This window comes from Tinamus guttatus, unplaced genomic scaffold (genome assembly GCF_059628265.1).
Source record: "Tinamus guttatus ecotype Peru unplaced genomic scaffold, ASM5962826v1 Tinamus_guttatus_pri_ptg000125l, whole genome shotgun sequence".
Taxonomy (NCBI): Eukaryota; Metazoa; Chordata; class Aves; order Tinamiformes; family Tinamidae; genus Tinamus; species Tinamus guttatus.
Genome location: NW_028288659.1, coordinates 6,705,365 through 6,721,799, shown reverse-complemented (window position 1 = coordinate 6,721,799; position 16,435 = coordinate 6,705,365). Strand labels below are relative to the sequence as shown.

General features: G+C 40.0%; 1 protein-coding gene across 1 annotated transcript in view; it reads right to left on the bottom strand.

Annotated features, from left to right (window-relative positions):
* PARPBP (PARP1 binding protein) overlaps positions 1 to 16,435 on the bottom strand; it is a 40,591-nt gene that overhangs the window by 11,822 nt on the left and 12,334 nt on the right. Inside the window, exons 6-7 of the mRNA XM_088521662.1 lie at positions 3,656 to 3,839; positions 28 to 206 (exon numbers count right to left, since the gene is read on the bottom strand). Coding sequence (XP_088377788.1) covers positions 28 to 206; positions 3,656 to 3,839 — 363 coding nt within the window. The remainder of the gene's footprint in view (positions 1 to 27; positions 207 to 3,655; positions 3,840 to 16,435) is intronic.

Genomic DNA, 16,435 nt, shown 5'->3' with positions numbered 1-16,435 from the left:
AAAAAAGAAAAAAATTCTACTACTCACCTGAATAGCGTCAAAACAGAAGTAATTCCAAACAGACTTAAATTTTCATCATTGTATAATAGTTCTGCTTTATTTGGGGTAGGAAGATTGGCCGCTTCTTCATCCAGAAGAACTAGTAAGACCTTTACAGTATCTCTGCCACAATACACAGTGCCATGGTTTATGGAATGTAATTTTGGCTGAAAAAAAAATAGTTAGGAAAAAAACACACAACACGAAAAGTCAGTAAACCAGACTAACAGCTCACCTCCAGAAGTAACCCATGCCAACAGAAAGTGCAAGAGTCCCCTCCTCCCCTTTCCCAATAAACATTTATGGAGTAATTTGCTCATAGGGAAGTTTCTTCCTCATCTCAAGAAATTGGAGTTTGGATGATTGCCAGCTGGAGGCACACACTGAAGAGCAAATCACACAGATAAATCTTCAAATCCGTGATGAGACCATGCTGCAGAGACTAATGCATTATTTCCTCACAACAAATTTGAGTGCTGAGGGGCACACAGCACTTTACGGTGAAGTCCAACTCGCCTGACTAAATGAATCTCCAAAAAGAACTGGTTAAAAGTGAGATTTCCACCAAGATTTGACAAGAGAGGCACTTGGCACAACAACTTTGTTGCTGGAACAGAATGAATTCCTCACGATTTTCCACAAGAATAAAGAAGTCCTTAAAGAAAATAATAATCCACATCTGGAAATGCTCAATGCAACAGTGAGCAATACAGATGTAGAACTTCATAGCCACTATGGGACTGCAAGAATTGCAAAAGTTTGATACATTTTTCTTAAAAAGTACTAGGAGTTCTGCAGAGGAATTTAGTGCTTAGGATACAGTAGTAGATTTTAAAAACTACAGGCCATCTTATTTATTCATACACAAAAACATTCAATAGCCTATATTTGTTCAGAAGGACAAAACAAGCAACAAACTGCATTTATCTAATCAAGTTAACTGCTTTTAAACATAGTCTTGAAAAGATCAAATTCTATTTTTCTCTCTATTTGATTACATGAATTAGTGTATGTAGCTTTCAAGAAACCATAGCAACATGTTAGTCAGATACTATAAGTTATAATCAATAGCTAGAAATAGCAATTACAGAAATGGTTGTTACATAGTTTTACAGAATTAGCCTCTTTCAGTACCATTTAATTTCCTCAGAATTTATTCTGAACCATTGCAGTCATAGCATCATCACATTATACACTTTTATAAAATGTCATGTGTGTCATGATAAATTTAATCTAAATGAAAAATAAAAAGAAAAAAGAAACACGGCATTATCTTCACTGATTACACACAAAGGGGAAAAAAAGAAAAAAAAAAAGAAAAAGAAAAATACACCAAACTCCCAAAACTTTAGAATAAAACATACACTCTCAACAGTCAAAAGATGACCAGGAACCTCACAGTAGTGGCTGGGTATGATAAACATGAAGTAAAAATCCTGTCGTCCAGGGCACCACAAAAAAATGACAATCCCTGCCACAAAAAGATTGCTGCTTAGACTTAACTTCATGGTTCAATACATTTTTTCAGGAAAACTGTTGATTACTCTTTTCAAGGGTAGTGACCATTAGCTGCCTCAGATTATTCTGATTATTCCAGAAAAATTTGAACATCTTAATGGAATGATACTGATGATCCAAATTTTCTACATAGCTGAACTTCATTCTTAAAAATTTATGAGAAAATATTTTGAAAATCATTAACAACCACCTATCTCTATATATAATTAGTACAATCTTTCCCTACAGTTTCATCAAAATCTGAAAATTGATGTCTGGCACTTATCTATCTACTGCCTTTGATTGAACATTATCTCTCTCAAGCTCATCAGCACACCAGTCACAACCAGACAGTCACCATCTCTGGTGGTACTCAGTTCCATCCACACTGTGCCAAGCATGGTGAGCATGAACTTCCTACTAGGAAGGATGAGCTTAATGTCTACTACCTTCTGTTTCATACTCAAATTTCCTCACAAAGAACGACAGTGAAATCCATTCACCTGTCAGCAGATGGGATGGTCCAGCAATGAATGCACTTAGACTCAAGAATTAACTTCGTTATGGAACTACAGGTTCACATGACTAAAATATAGGCTGACTTCATGTGCATATCTTGAGAAAATTATCAACTTCACTCTGTTCTTTGTGAGAATCGGTATTTATCCACATTTATCCTGACTACATCAGGATAGAACCATTTGTGCTAAGTTTTATCTCAACAAGGAAATGGTAAACATTTCTGCAGTTATTAGACTACGAACTTTACCTGTGGAAGGGCAATTTTTGGTGAATTTCTCTAGATAAATACATTTTATTAGAAGCGTTTTACCTGACTGATAACGAATTAATTCTGTATTGTAAAAATTTATAGGTATACAAGCAGGTGGAGAAACTGAAAAAACGATGTAACTGATATGGTGATCATGCTTTCAGAGAGGAGCAGAGAAAGGAAACTGAAAATGTGTGTGAAAGGAACTTGGAAGGAAGGTGTGGAAGGGAAGTAGGGAAATACCTGTGGTAAAAATTCAGGTTGAACAGGAAAATGTGGGTGAAATATATGCTCTAGCTGTTCAAAACCATCCAGTGGAAACACCTTTAAAACAGTTGTACTGGCCACTAGAGTCTGGCTGGTTTTAGCTGCCGCAGAAAAGCAAACGCATATTGGAAGATCAGTTGGAAGATACAAAGATCTTATTCAGATCTTATTTTACCATGAAGCACTTCAGGTGATTTGGTAACACAAAGCGTTCTAAATTTGTAAACACATTTAAAGTACAGACAAGTTTTTAAGAGTTGCTTAGACAAAAGACATACCAGTGTGATTTTATATGACGTAATAATGTAAAAAGAATACTCATTAGTGTTTTACCATAAAAAATGGCATAATACAAATCTGACTACACTGAAAGTAGACAAACCAGAAGTAAAAAGCATTCATTCTGCTTTCCACACCTGACTTTTAAAGAATTTAAAATTTTGATTCTTTCCCTGGTAGAAAAACCATTAATTAAAATAGTTTCATTGCTTCTTTGCTATCTTGAAACACTAAAGAGAAACCTAAACTTTGATTTTTTTTAATTATGTTGTCACCTTCCCCCCCATTTTACCATGCATTGGACTTTTTCACATTTAACTTTATTTTGTATTTCTTACTTTTGGATTCTGATTCTCAATTAAAACCTATCTAAATTACCAATACCTATTCTCAAATCCTAATTCCACTTTCACAGGTTTTGTTTTGTTCAGAAATTTGTTATAATACTACTGTCTTTAAAGTAGTGACAAACCAGACAGCTATATAAGTATTTACATCTAGAACAATTCCAAGAACAAATTACATTCTGAAGAGTATATCATTTACAATTTTGATGTAATAAGTTTAGCTTAAATAATATCAGCTTTTTGAAATCCACAGTATAATCTTCAAGTATCCAAGTGTTTCAACAAGTTAAAAACCACAGTGTAGAGGAAATAACACTGCTCTGAATTATTAGGAAAATACTAATAATCCATTTAAAATCCTTTAAGAAAAGAAGCATAAGGCAACAATACAAAAGACATACATTTGCTTTTTGTAAAGCTAAGTAGTAAAAAGAACAAAAGAAATCCCCATTACCCGTGCTGGGCTAACTCCAGTGGTGCTGGCAGTCAAGACATCATGTTGTGATTCGATAATATTTTTAATCTTCAAATCCCAGCCTTCTACAACTTCCTCTACCGCTCGACAGAAAGGATCCCCATTGCTTCGGCCTTTTAACAAATGCATCTTCACTGTTGACAGAATTTGCCCCCCTGCGATTCTGAAAAAAGGCATGGGGTCATCTCCACATTAATCTTGGCAGTACTTTAATATACCTATTAGCATCGAACATAGCCAGTATTCAAAGTTAACCAAAACTCTTCAGAGAATAGCTTTGATCTTTTAAATTAAACAGCAGTGTAGAAGTATTGTCCAACATAATAGTTTACTAAAAAAATAAAGATTATAAAAAGATAATGAATTCAGCTCTGAGATACAAAATAAAATGAACTTTTTCACAAAAGTTTAAAGAAAAGTTTTTTAAAATCTGTATATTACTTTAATGCTGATAAGCCATAAGCATGAATGAAATCTTTCAGTAGAACTCAGATTCTAATTTAAACAACCTACTACCTTTTTTCAAGTATTCTGTGCTTCAGTGCTTTAAAATACCAATCTGCTTTTGATTTTATTAAAATAGACAGCAATTCAACTAAATGAAATGTCACTGTTTGACATAGTAGCATGTAATATTAAATCTCTTCTTTTATCAACTGGAAGAAATACCAACAGAAAAGATCATATACAAATATACTAGTTTATTTATGAAATGTTCATACAATCTGACATAAAAATCATGTAGAAATGAATTTAATTGATACTGATGCTTTATTTCAACTGTTCCAGTGGTAATATGAGAAGGCATTTATGAATGCAGCTAAACTATCAGTTTGGACTGTTCATTTCTATTCATGGTCCTGTACCTTAGACCATGCATATGGGCATCATAGATTACTTTGGGGATTGCTTTGGGATTAAACTATCAAACCTCTCCCCAGCATACCCTGGAGCAACTGTAGCTCAGTAGTACAGAGGACGTTCCAATGACGATGCAAGTAATGCCTCTGCCAAAGAAAACAAAACAGAAGCACACAGAACAATATTAATGCCTGTATGCATTAATGAGGTGAGGTAGGCAAGAAAGAGACGAGTGCTAATATTTCAGCTTCCTCTATATTCAATAGCTTCTGCCTACTTCTCCTAAAAAGCAATCACATGAATTCAAAGACAAATTTGTTTTGTACATATTAAATCCTGAAGAGGGATTCCAGAATACCAGCTATGATCTTCATCAAATGGAAATCTGCCTATTTTGAGTCACATCCCAAAATGTAAAATAAAAGGGCAGGGCAAGGGAAGGACAGGGACTGAGTTAACATAGGAAACTGGTTTGCTTATACTGTTTTCTTTTAAATTACATGGAGGGGATGAGGCCAGAGACCTTGCTGTTTTGGGTTATTCTGGCTGAACAAAACTCCTGTAAATAAATTAGAAACCATAAAGATAACTTGAAACTTCTTTGGCTTTTTTCAGGTACTCAAACCCAACTATTGCCACACAATTCTCAGTTTCATCTTTTAAAGATTATTCATTTAACAATAGTAAAATATAATCCAATTCACATTAGAGTTGTGGGATCAGTTAAATAAATAATAATAAAAAAAAAGATTCTGCTTTGCTAAAGTTGAAGCATGAGGCAAACACTCAGCCAGAAGAACAGTTGCTATGTGAAATTTCTCTGCACACAGGTCAAGAACTATCTCATCTTAGAAAGGATAGTATAAAAAAAAGGAAAGAAAAAGAAGAGATGCTGGTGTGTCACTGCTCCAGAAAACATAGTTCAGCCTAACCGCAAAAGAATGAAAAGTTCAAGAGGGGCTGGGGGGGAAACATGCAGTGCAAGATGTCAAGAGGTAAGAAGAGAGCATTGCTGAAGAAAATTCTTAAGAAATTTGTCTCAGAGATACATATAGGAACTGTAGCCAAGCCTCCTGATACTTCTTGCCAAACTGCTTTATTTCCTTCTGCCCTTAACTGACACTTTCCAAAACAATACCCTCAAATAAGAGAAGTATTGTATTAACAAATCAGCATCTGTTTCAAGACTAAAGTCTTGAAACTTAGAATTCAGTAAGACAAACAAGCAGGTGAAGGGATTGACTGAAGGTAGCTATTTCTGCATCAGTCCTTTCTGCCTACAGAAATCTGGAGCTTATGTACGACTTATTTACAACTATAATTTCCACACATTTTATATATGTAGTCTGGAAAAATACAGATCATTCTGTGCAGTGCTGGGCAATAGCTGATTCATGTTATCGTGCTCTTAAGTGCTATGTAGCAAATACAATTTTGATTACATTGTAGCTTTTCACCAAGGATAAAATCTTGATAATAACACATTCTCTATGTTTATTTTTTTGCCTCTGCTACCCAATGCCAACTAAGGATATTTGCTATTAGAAGCAAAGTTCATTTAATCTCTTTCTTCCCATATTCCTTCTTCTTTTCCAGGAAAGAGTTCCAGTTCCCCATCAGATATACACAGTACTAGCTGGAGCAAAGAAAAGGAAAAGTTTATTCATACTTCAGCTAGAATTCATATAAACAGGCCAAGGCATAAAATGCTGATCTAATGTGTGTGTGGATTAGGACTGAAACACTGTGCCATTTTACACCAGGATATGTTATAACAGAATATGCTATGCTGTGAGATTTGATTTTATTAAAGTCTTGAAAATATAAAATGTTGAATCCACCTCATTTGTGTTATTCCATAATTAGTCCGAACTTCCTATAGAAAACTCCCAACTAATCAAGCCTTACAGCTTGAAAACATACACTCAATCCAGTCTGAATAGGAAAGGTACTCTTTCAGCAGTTATATATGCTATCTACAGGGCACAAGGAGAAGGCTATGGCACTGTCCAAGTTCATTTTGTCCTTTCTGTGGTAGAGGAATATCAAACAAGACAATTCATTGCATCTAAAAACTTATTTCTACCTTAAAGATGGACTTAAACTAATTCAACAGTATTTTTTTTATAATAATAAGTGACCTTAGCAACTAAAGGATATAACTGTAGGACATGTAGTAGGAAGAACATGTAGGAAGATGAACTAAAATAATGGAGATAAAGAAAATGTGATTAAAAATACAACTTACATTTAATAAAAGTAGACATCATGCCAGATTATTCTGACACAATGACTTTTTATGTTTACATTACTTGGACAATTAGCTGATCAGTCGAATTTAACTAAACTGCAAGTATTTGACATAGGGCTATATAGTAGTTTTGCATACGAACTGAAAGAGGTGAAAAACTTACCTACTTCACAATTCCTAACAGCTATGAGACCAGCAAAGATATATTTTGAATATGGAATTACATGGATGAAGCTACCTGCCTTTAGCTTGATCTGACTATTTTCATCAGTCATGCTCATGTAAAAATGAATAATTTTATTTTTTTCCTAATTCTGAAAAAGGAGCAAGAAAACTAGTTGAATTCAAGAACCAACTGGGTACATTAATGGAAGCAGTGACATTTGTCTAAGAGAATGAAGAAAAGGCTGCTGACACAAAATATTCTAGAAGAAAATGATTCATTCTCACTTCCTTGGCCTTTTAAGGACTCCTCCATATTAAAGTAAGACTCCTATCAAATCTAGTCAGCAGTAAACATCTGCCACTTACCAACATAAACACTATAGGATAGCAGGGGGCATCTGTTCTGTTTGGTTTTAAGCACCAATAAACGTGTTTATGTGATAAGAAGCTATCCTTATCTAGGATAAGGATAGAAATGACTAAAGAAACTATTTTAGAGTCATTATAAAGCTTAACAAAAACAACACCAGAACCCCCACACAGATACACATCTTTAAAGTAACCACCACCACCTACCGGCAAGGACCGTTCAGGGCCAAAGCCCACATTCGAGAGCACAGCCGTAATCTTCCACTGACTGGACTCAACCAAGCCCCTCACAGCGTCCTCTTGGGCAAGCTCCGGAAACATGGGTTAGATAAGTGAATGGTGAGCTGGATTGAGGACCAGCTGCATGGAAGAGCTCAGAGGGTTTTGATCAATGGGGCAGAGTCTAGTCAGAGGCCTGTAGCTAGTGGTGTCCCCCAGGGGTCAGTCCTTGGTCCACTCCTGTTCAATTTATTCATCAATGACCTGGATGAAGGCACAGAGTGCTCCCTCAGCAAGGTTGCTGATGATACCAAACTGGGAGGAGTAGCTGATACCCCAGAGGGCTGTGCTGCCATCCAGAGGGACCTGGACAGACTGGAAAACTGGGCAGTGAAAAACCTCATGCAATTCAACAAGGCCAAGTGCAAGGTCCTGCACCTGGGGAGGAATAACCCCAGACACCAGCACAGGCTGGGGACCAACCTTCTGGACAGCAGCTCTGCGGAGAAAGACCTGGGTATCATGGTGGACGACAAGTTGACCGTGAGGCAGCAGTGCGCCCTCGTGGCCAAGAAGGCCAATGGGATCCTGGGGTGCATTAAGAAGAGCGTCTCCAGCAGGTCGAGGGAGGTGATCCTGCCCCTCTACTCAGCCCTGGTGAGGCCACATCTGGCATATTGTGTCCAGTTCTGGACTCCCCAGTATAAGAGGGACATGACGCTACTGGAGAGAGCCCAGCACAGGGCTACGAGGATGTTCCCAGCCCAGGAGGGCCTGGAACATCTGACCTATGAGGAAAAGCTGAGAGAGCTGGGCCTCTTCAGGCTGGAGAAGAGAAGACTGAAAGGGGACCTGATCAGTGTATATAAATACCTTTAGGGATGGTGTGAGAAGGATGGCGCAGCCTCTTTTCAGTGGTCGCCAGCAACAGAACAATAGGAAATGGCCAGAAACTAAAGCACCAAAAGTTCCCCGGGAACTTAAGGAAAAATTGCTTGACAGTGAGGATGACAGAAACAGATTGCCAAGAGAGGTGGTGGAATCTCCTTCTCAAAGGAAATATTCAAAACCCACTTGGATGCAGTCCTGTGTCACATGCTCTAGGTGACTGTGCGTGTGCAGGGGGGTTAGACTAGATGTTCTCTAAAGGTCCCTTCCAATCTTAATGATTCTGTGATTCTGTAAGTCGAAAAGTGGCCAGCAGCGGCTCATCCAGAATTGCCCAGTAAATCTGCAGCAGGAGAGCTAGAACCAAGACTCCTTTCCTGTCGCAGTGCATTTCAACCACTCAAAAAAATGAAGAAAAGAACAAACACCATGGTCCTAAGTCATCCTCTGTCACTAACTGCTTCCATTAAAAAAAAAAAAGAAAAGAAAAAATCCACACTCAGAGCTCACACCTGTTTGAGCTCTTCTACCTTACACTGTTTGTGTCCTATTCATGCGTATTTTCCATCCAGTTTTCCTTATGAGTCTAGTCTGTTTCTTATGTTAAGGGCAACTCCTTTATCTAAGTGCACACCTTCTAGATCTTGCTCGTACTGAGATTATCACATAAGCAAACTCTTCCATCCACCTAAAATCAAAATGAACTGCCATCATGAAGAACTCTTCTTATAGAACTGGGGCCCAAGGGTGCAATCTGACTGTGAAGTAGAAGCATTTTTACTTATTTTCTGGGAATAAATCTTATGAAAAAATACTAAAGTAGCATATAGAAAAAAGAGTGGAGAATATGGACAATATTCAAAACCTGATAAAAAGCAGAACAGATTGCTGAAGTCCATTCCAAGAACAAAAAAGAACATATTAAAATTCTATTACACTGGGGTCAGCATTTTCATTTTTTTATTCCAACTTCTCCAAGAAGAGAAAAAATATACTACATGTAGTTTCTTAAGATATGCAGTGAGAAAAGTTTCTTAAAACAGATTGTAAACATCAACAAAACATAACATTAGCTACATCTGCCACAGGAAAAAAAACAACAGAAAAAAAAAACACAGCTTCCTTCTTCACTATGAATAGAGTAAGCAGTTTATTTTAGAAGGTAGTAAGAATTGGACTGGAAAGATATCCAGATCTTTAATTAGAGATTTTATGAAGAGATGAGCAGTCCAATTTTATTCTAGTGCAATTTTATTCTAAACATTTTATTAATATTTATTTTATTTTGGGTAGAGGAATATTGGGCCAGAGAGCACATAAGGAAACTGGATACCCACAAATCCGTGGGCCCTGATGGGATGCACCCCAGAGTTCTGCGTGAGCTGGCGGATGTCATAGCCAAGCCGCTCTCCACCATCTTTGAAAGATCCTGGAGAATGGGGGAGGTGCCAGAGGACTGGAAGAAAGCCAAAGTCATGCCAGTCTTCAGAAAAGACAAGGAGAACGCAGGCAACTACAGGCCAGTGAGTCTCACCTCTGTCCCTAGAAAAGTGATGGAACGGCTCATACTGGCTGTTGTCTCCAGGCACGTGGAGGACAAGAAGGTGCTCAAGAGTAGTCAGCATGGATTCACCAAGGGGTGACTAACCTGATTGCCTTCTATGATGGAATGACCAGCTGGATAGATGGAGACTGGTGGATGTCGTCTATCTCGATTTCACCAAGGTTTTTGACACTGTCCCTCACAACATCCTCCTGGGCAAGCTCTGGAAGCATGGGATAGATGAGTGGACAGGGAGGTGCATTAGGAACTGGCTGGAAGGCAGAGCTCAGAGGGTGGTGATTAGCAGTGTAGAGTCTAGTCAGAGGCCTGTAGCTAGAGGTGTCCCCCAGGGGTCAGTCCTCGGTCCACTCCTGTTCAATTTATTCATCAATGACCTGGATGAAGGCACAGAGTGCTCCCTCAGCAAGTTTGCTGATGATACCAAACTGTGAGGAGTAGCTAATACCCCAGAGGGCTGCGCTGCCATCCAGAGGGACCTGGACAGACTGGAAAACTGGGCAGTGAAAAACCTCATGCAATTTCAACAAGGTCAAGTGCAAGGTCCTGCACCTGGGGAGGAATACAGTACCAGTATTCCAGACACCAGTACAGGCTGGGGACCGACCTTCTGGAGAGCAGCTCTGTGGAGAGGGACCTGGATGTCATGGTGAACGACAAGTTGACCATGAGGCAGCAGTGTGCCCTCGTGGCCAAGAAGGCCAATGGGATCCTGGGGTGCATTAAGAAGAGCGTCTCCAGCAGGTCGAGGGAGGTGATCCTGCCCCTCTACTCAGCCCTGGTGAAGCCGCATCTGGAGTATTGTGTCCAGTTCTGGGCTCCACAGTACAAGAGGGATGTGGAGCTGCTGGAGAGAGTCCAGCGCAGGGCCACAAGGATGATCAGGGGCCTGGAACATCTGCCCTATGAGGAGAGGCTGAGGGAGCTGGGCCTGTTCAGCCTGGAGAAGAGAAGGCTGAGAGGGGACCTGAGCAGTGTCTATAAGTACCTCAAGGGAGGCAGTGAGGAGGATGGTGCTGGTCTCTTTTCACTGGTGGCCACCGACAGAACTAGAGATAATGGCCACAAACTGAAGCACCAAAAGTTCCACAGGAACTTAAGGAAAAAATTCTTGACAGTGAGGGTGACAGAGCACTGGAACAGGCTGCCCAGAGAGGTTGTGGAGTCTCCTTCTCTGGAGATCTTCAAAACCCGCTTGGACGCAGTCCTGTGCCACGTGCTCTAGGTGACCCTGCGTGTGCAGGGGGGTTGGACTAGATGACCTCCAGAGGTCCCTTCCAACCTTAAGCATTCGATGATTCTATGAATCTCAAATACAAAGTCTTCCTAAAGAAATTCCACTCTCAGAATGCTCTAAGTCACAAAATCTCATTGCCCCTGGGGACTTCGACCTCTCTGACATTTTTTAGAAGAGCATCATGGCAGGATGCAAGCAGTTCAGTTCATTGCAGTGGGTGTGAAAGATAATTTATTGGGTCAACAGTGAGCAAGATGACCAGCTGGGTCTGCTATTCACCAACAACTGCTTGGATATGTGAAAAAAACTGTAGTAGTCTTGGCTATAGTGGTCATGAAATAGTGGAGTTCAAGATCCTAGGGGAGTGAGGAAAGCAGCAGCAGAATATAAACCATGGACTTCAAGAGGGCAGACTTCAGTTTATTTAGGGAACTGGTAGGTAGGATCCCAAGGGAGGCAGCTCTGAAGGGCAGAGGAGCTCAGAAAAGCTGGCACATCTTTAAGGTCAGCATATCACAAGCACAGTTTGTTGTAATATTCAAGAAAAGATGTAGACACACAAGGAGACCAGCTTGCTTAGACGGGGAATGGATCATAAAGCTCCAATGCAAAAAGATAATGTATAGGACAGGGGAAGAGGGACAGACTACAAAGGAAGAATTCAGAAACATTGCTCAGGTATGGAAGGATGGTGTCAGGAAAGTCAAAGCCCATACAGAGTGGAGATTTATAGGGAATGGTAATAGCAACAAGTGCTTCAGCATTACAAGGCTGAAGAAAGAAAATGAGGGACTGTTGTTGAATGAGACAAGTGATTTAATGACAGTGGACAGATGAAATAGAGGTACTTGATGCCTCAGCCTTCTCCAGCAAGGTCTCCTCAGCCACTCTGCTTAAAGAAAAATTTCACAAAGGAGAAGAACTACCTGCAGTGGATGAAAATCAAGTCAGGGATTACTGAGAATACTCACACAAGTCCATGGAACTAGATAGGCAGCATCCAAGAGTATTAATAAAATTGGCTGAGGGCCTTGTAAGGCCATACTCTAGCATCTTTGAAAGGTCATGCAGATTAGGAAAGTCACCAATAACTGGAGAGAAGTAAACGTTGTACCAAAACAAATAAACAAACAAATAAGTCTGGGAAACCAGAGATCTGTCAAGCTTCACTTCAGTCCCTAGGAAAATCACGAAGCAAGTCACATTGGAAGACATTCCTGAGCATGTAGAGAACATAATGATTCATAACAGCATGGATTTATTGAGCTTAAATATGCCAAACTAACCCTATAACAAAATGACTGGAATTGTGGACAAAGGGATGACAGCAGATGACACTGACTTTAAGCAAAACTTTCAAAAGCTTTCAACAGGTCAAACAGTATCCTCACATCCAAGTTCAGATGCTACAGTCTGTTTGGGCAACTAGATGAATAAAATCTGGTTGTATGATCAGATTCAGAGAGTAGCAGTTATGTTGAGTGACTAATATGGTTATGTATGGGTGACTGATAAATGGAGTACCATAGGGGTCTATCCTGGGACCTGTCCTAGTTAGCCGCTTTGTTAGGGACCTAGTGGTGACCAAGTGCATGCTCGTCAAGTTTGCAGGTTACACCAACTTGGGTGAACAGTTAATATGCTTGATGGCTGCCATTCAGTGTGAGTGGGACTTAAATGGGAGGAAGAATGGACTGATAGGAACTATATGAAATTCAACAGAACATGCAAAGTCTTGCACTCAGAAATGGATCTTTAAGTGGTACAGGTTGGGGGCTAGCTCTGTAGAAAAGTGGTCTCAGTGAACAGCAAGCTGAACAGAAGCCAGCAATGGCAGCAAAGAAAACCAGCAATATTCTTGCCTGCACTGACAGTAGTTTGAGGAATGTCACAATCCCTTTCTAGTCACAGAGTTTAGACAATTTAGAATGCTGCATCCAGTTTTCAGCCTCACAAACCAGAAAAGACACTGATAAACTGATGCAGGTGAACAGAAGGCCATCAAAGTGGTCAGGGGACTGCCCGCTGTGCACATGCCCTGTGAGCAATCAGCTTGCTCAGCTTGTAGAAAAGGGTGGGGAGAGGCAGACAGTTACACGTATTTACCAGCAGCCTTCCAATAGAGGATGGAGATAGGCTCTTGTAGGAAGAATAGGAAGGTGAGGAAGGGGAGTTGTGATTTACAAGAAAGACCAGCTGAAACTCGTAACTCATGAAGCTCTAAGGATAATGGATGAATCAGCTGAGAGCTTTTGGGTCAGGATTAGCAGGCAGATCAACATGGAAGATGTGGTCATGGGTATGCTATAGACTTCCTCATCATGAAAAACTAGATGAAGCCATCTTCAGACAACTGGAAGGAGCTGCATGTTCACAGGCCCTGGTCTTCATAAGGTGCTTCAACCACTCTGCTATCTGCTGCACAGACAACATAGCAGGGCACAGTGGGATCCAAAAGGTTTCCAGAGAACACTGATTACAAGTTTGCTACACAGTAACTCAAGCACCAAAAAGGAAAGGTGGTCTGCTGGACTCCAAACTTAAAAAGAAGGAAGAGCTTACTCGGAATGTGAAAGACAGGGACAACCTTGGCTGCAAGGACCATGAGACATTGCAGATCAAGCTCCTGAAAGGAGGGAGCAGGGAAAAAAACAGGATCACAACCATGAATTTTGGCCTCTTTGGGGAACTGCTTTGAAGAATTCTGTGGGATACAACCCTGGAAAGTAGGGAAAGGAGGGAGTGTGGGAAGAGGTTCCAGACGAGCTGGTTGACATTTCAAATATCACCATCATCTCCATCCAGTTCAAGAACTGCCCAGCCAAATCAAAAAAAAATCAAGCATAGGCAGTAGGAGGCCTGCATGGGTGAAGGAAGCTCCTGACAAAACTCAAACATATGAAAGATGGAAGCAAGGACAGATGGCCTGGGAGAAATGGAGAGATACTGTCCAAGTGCACAGGTACCAGGTTAGGAAAGCCAAAACTTTCTGGAGCTGAATCTAGCAAGGAACATGAAGGGCAACAAGAGCTTCTGCAAGCACCTAAGTAACAAAAGCAAAACTAGTGGGCTTGCTACTGAGTGGGGCTTAGGACTGGGTAATAAAGGACATGAAAAAGGCAAAGGCACTCAATGCCTTCTTCATTTCAGTCTTTATAGGTAAGACTAGCTTTCAGGAATCCCAGGTCCCTAAGAACAGATGGAAAGTATGGAGCAATGGAGAGTTGCCTTCTGTTGAGAACATCAAGTTAGGGTACATTTGAACTGACTCGACATGCAGAAAATTTGTATAAGATTTGTACATCCTGATGGGATGCGTCCATAGGTCCTAAGGAAGTCGGCCGATGTCATTCCAAGGCCATTTTTGATTATCTTTGAAAGGTCATGAAAGGATCTAGAAGACTGGGAGAAAGCCAAAAATCACTTTTATTTTCCAGAAAGGCAAGGCGAAGGATCTGGGGAACTAGGGGCAAGTTCGGTTCAGCTTGATCCCTCAAAAGGTAATGGTATAACTCATCCCAGGAATCACTTCCAGGCACGAGGACAAGAAGGAAATTGCAAATAGTCACCACAGAGGCCCCTTCCAACCCCAACTGTTATGTGATTCTGTAAATACCTACAAGGAGAAAATCAAGATTTTCTTTGCAGTAATGCTTGATGGGAGAACAAGAAAGGTCCTAATTGGATACAAAGAAAACTTTACTATGAGTGGAACAGGTTGCAGAGTCTCCATCCTTGGAGTTTTTCAAGACTTAGAGATTGAGCCCCGGGTAATCTAGCCTGACCTCGTAATGAACACTGCTTTGAGACTTCCTGAGATCCCTTCCAGCCTGAACTATTCTATGATACTAAATTCAGAGAGTGCCTCATACTCTGTTTTGCACATGCACATACCCCGTGTTAAACTTCAGGATGCAAGACTAAGTCTGTGTGAATGAATTCCAAACATTCAGCCCAAGACCGTATCAAGTCTCACATTCTTTCTTTACCAAAGCAGTATTATATCTTCAGATGTAATCACAACTTCACAAAGGCAACACACACGAGAAATGACATTTTCCCTATCGGTGAATGCTCAATGCATTAATTCACATGAATACTCAAGGCAAATTGAATAACTGCTAAAATTACCTGTCGAAGACTGCTCATAGGCCTGACATGAAGACCCACTCTAAAGCTTCCCACTCGCTCCGTTATGTGCAGACTGCTACTAGTGTCAGCTGTGCAATAGTGTCACCTAGTGGTTAGTGCTTACAACAAAGTCAGAGCCCAACTCGGGTCGGGGGGAGTACCAAAGTACCAACAAGGGCAGCCCTCAATAGGACAAATGACTTTCTATTACTTGGTTTTAAATCATATACGGATTTTGCGAACTTGGCAGAAATGCCATTGCAAAAGAAAAGTTCTTTCTGAATACAAGAAACCTTAATATCTGGTCTGAAAGAGAAGGACTTCTGGAATGATGGAAGACGTTGCACTTTTTCATTTATACCATCAGAAGTGTCCAAATCCTAAGGTGCATAATCATCACTCACTTCCGCAGTGCAATATCGGTATGTTTCTTGTCAAGGAACAGGCACAAGAAGTAGCTCTTCTAGAAGCATTTACTACATAAAGCTTGTCCAAGAAAGTCTACTTAAAACATGTAAATATCTTCAGGTTTACAAGCCTTATCCCTAAACTTTAAGGAGCACTCGTGCTACTGACTCTTGAAATTTCACCTATTTCTTCTTCAAAGCTTACACATCTGTTGGAGGAGGAGCAGTAAACTTCAGAAGCTTCCACATTCCAGAGAGTTCCAAGTATATTTGTTCTGCTCAGAGAATACTCCCTGAATCTACAAAGTTGGTTGTACCTTTGTAAGCAAGCTAGCTTTGAAGTAGAAGTGCATTTTGTGCCACATTTGGATCAAATTTTTATTTTTGTTAAATTTCCATTCTATACTACAGCTTGCGACTGGAGCAAGCCTTTTTACTGTCAACAGATAAGCACATACTTGATTGTATTAAATCTATTATGTTCTTAAGCATACTCCGTCATTGTCCAACATTCTCAATTCCATTTCTAAGTTTTTGAAGCAAAACATGAAGGAAAGTAGATCAAGGAAAGTCTTTTGAACATGTATTCCCGTAATACCAACTGAGACTTTCAATTATCAAGGAAGCAAACAATCAAAAATAACACATATTTTGATTTGTACCTCAGCTA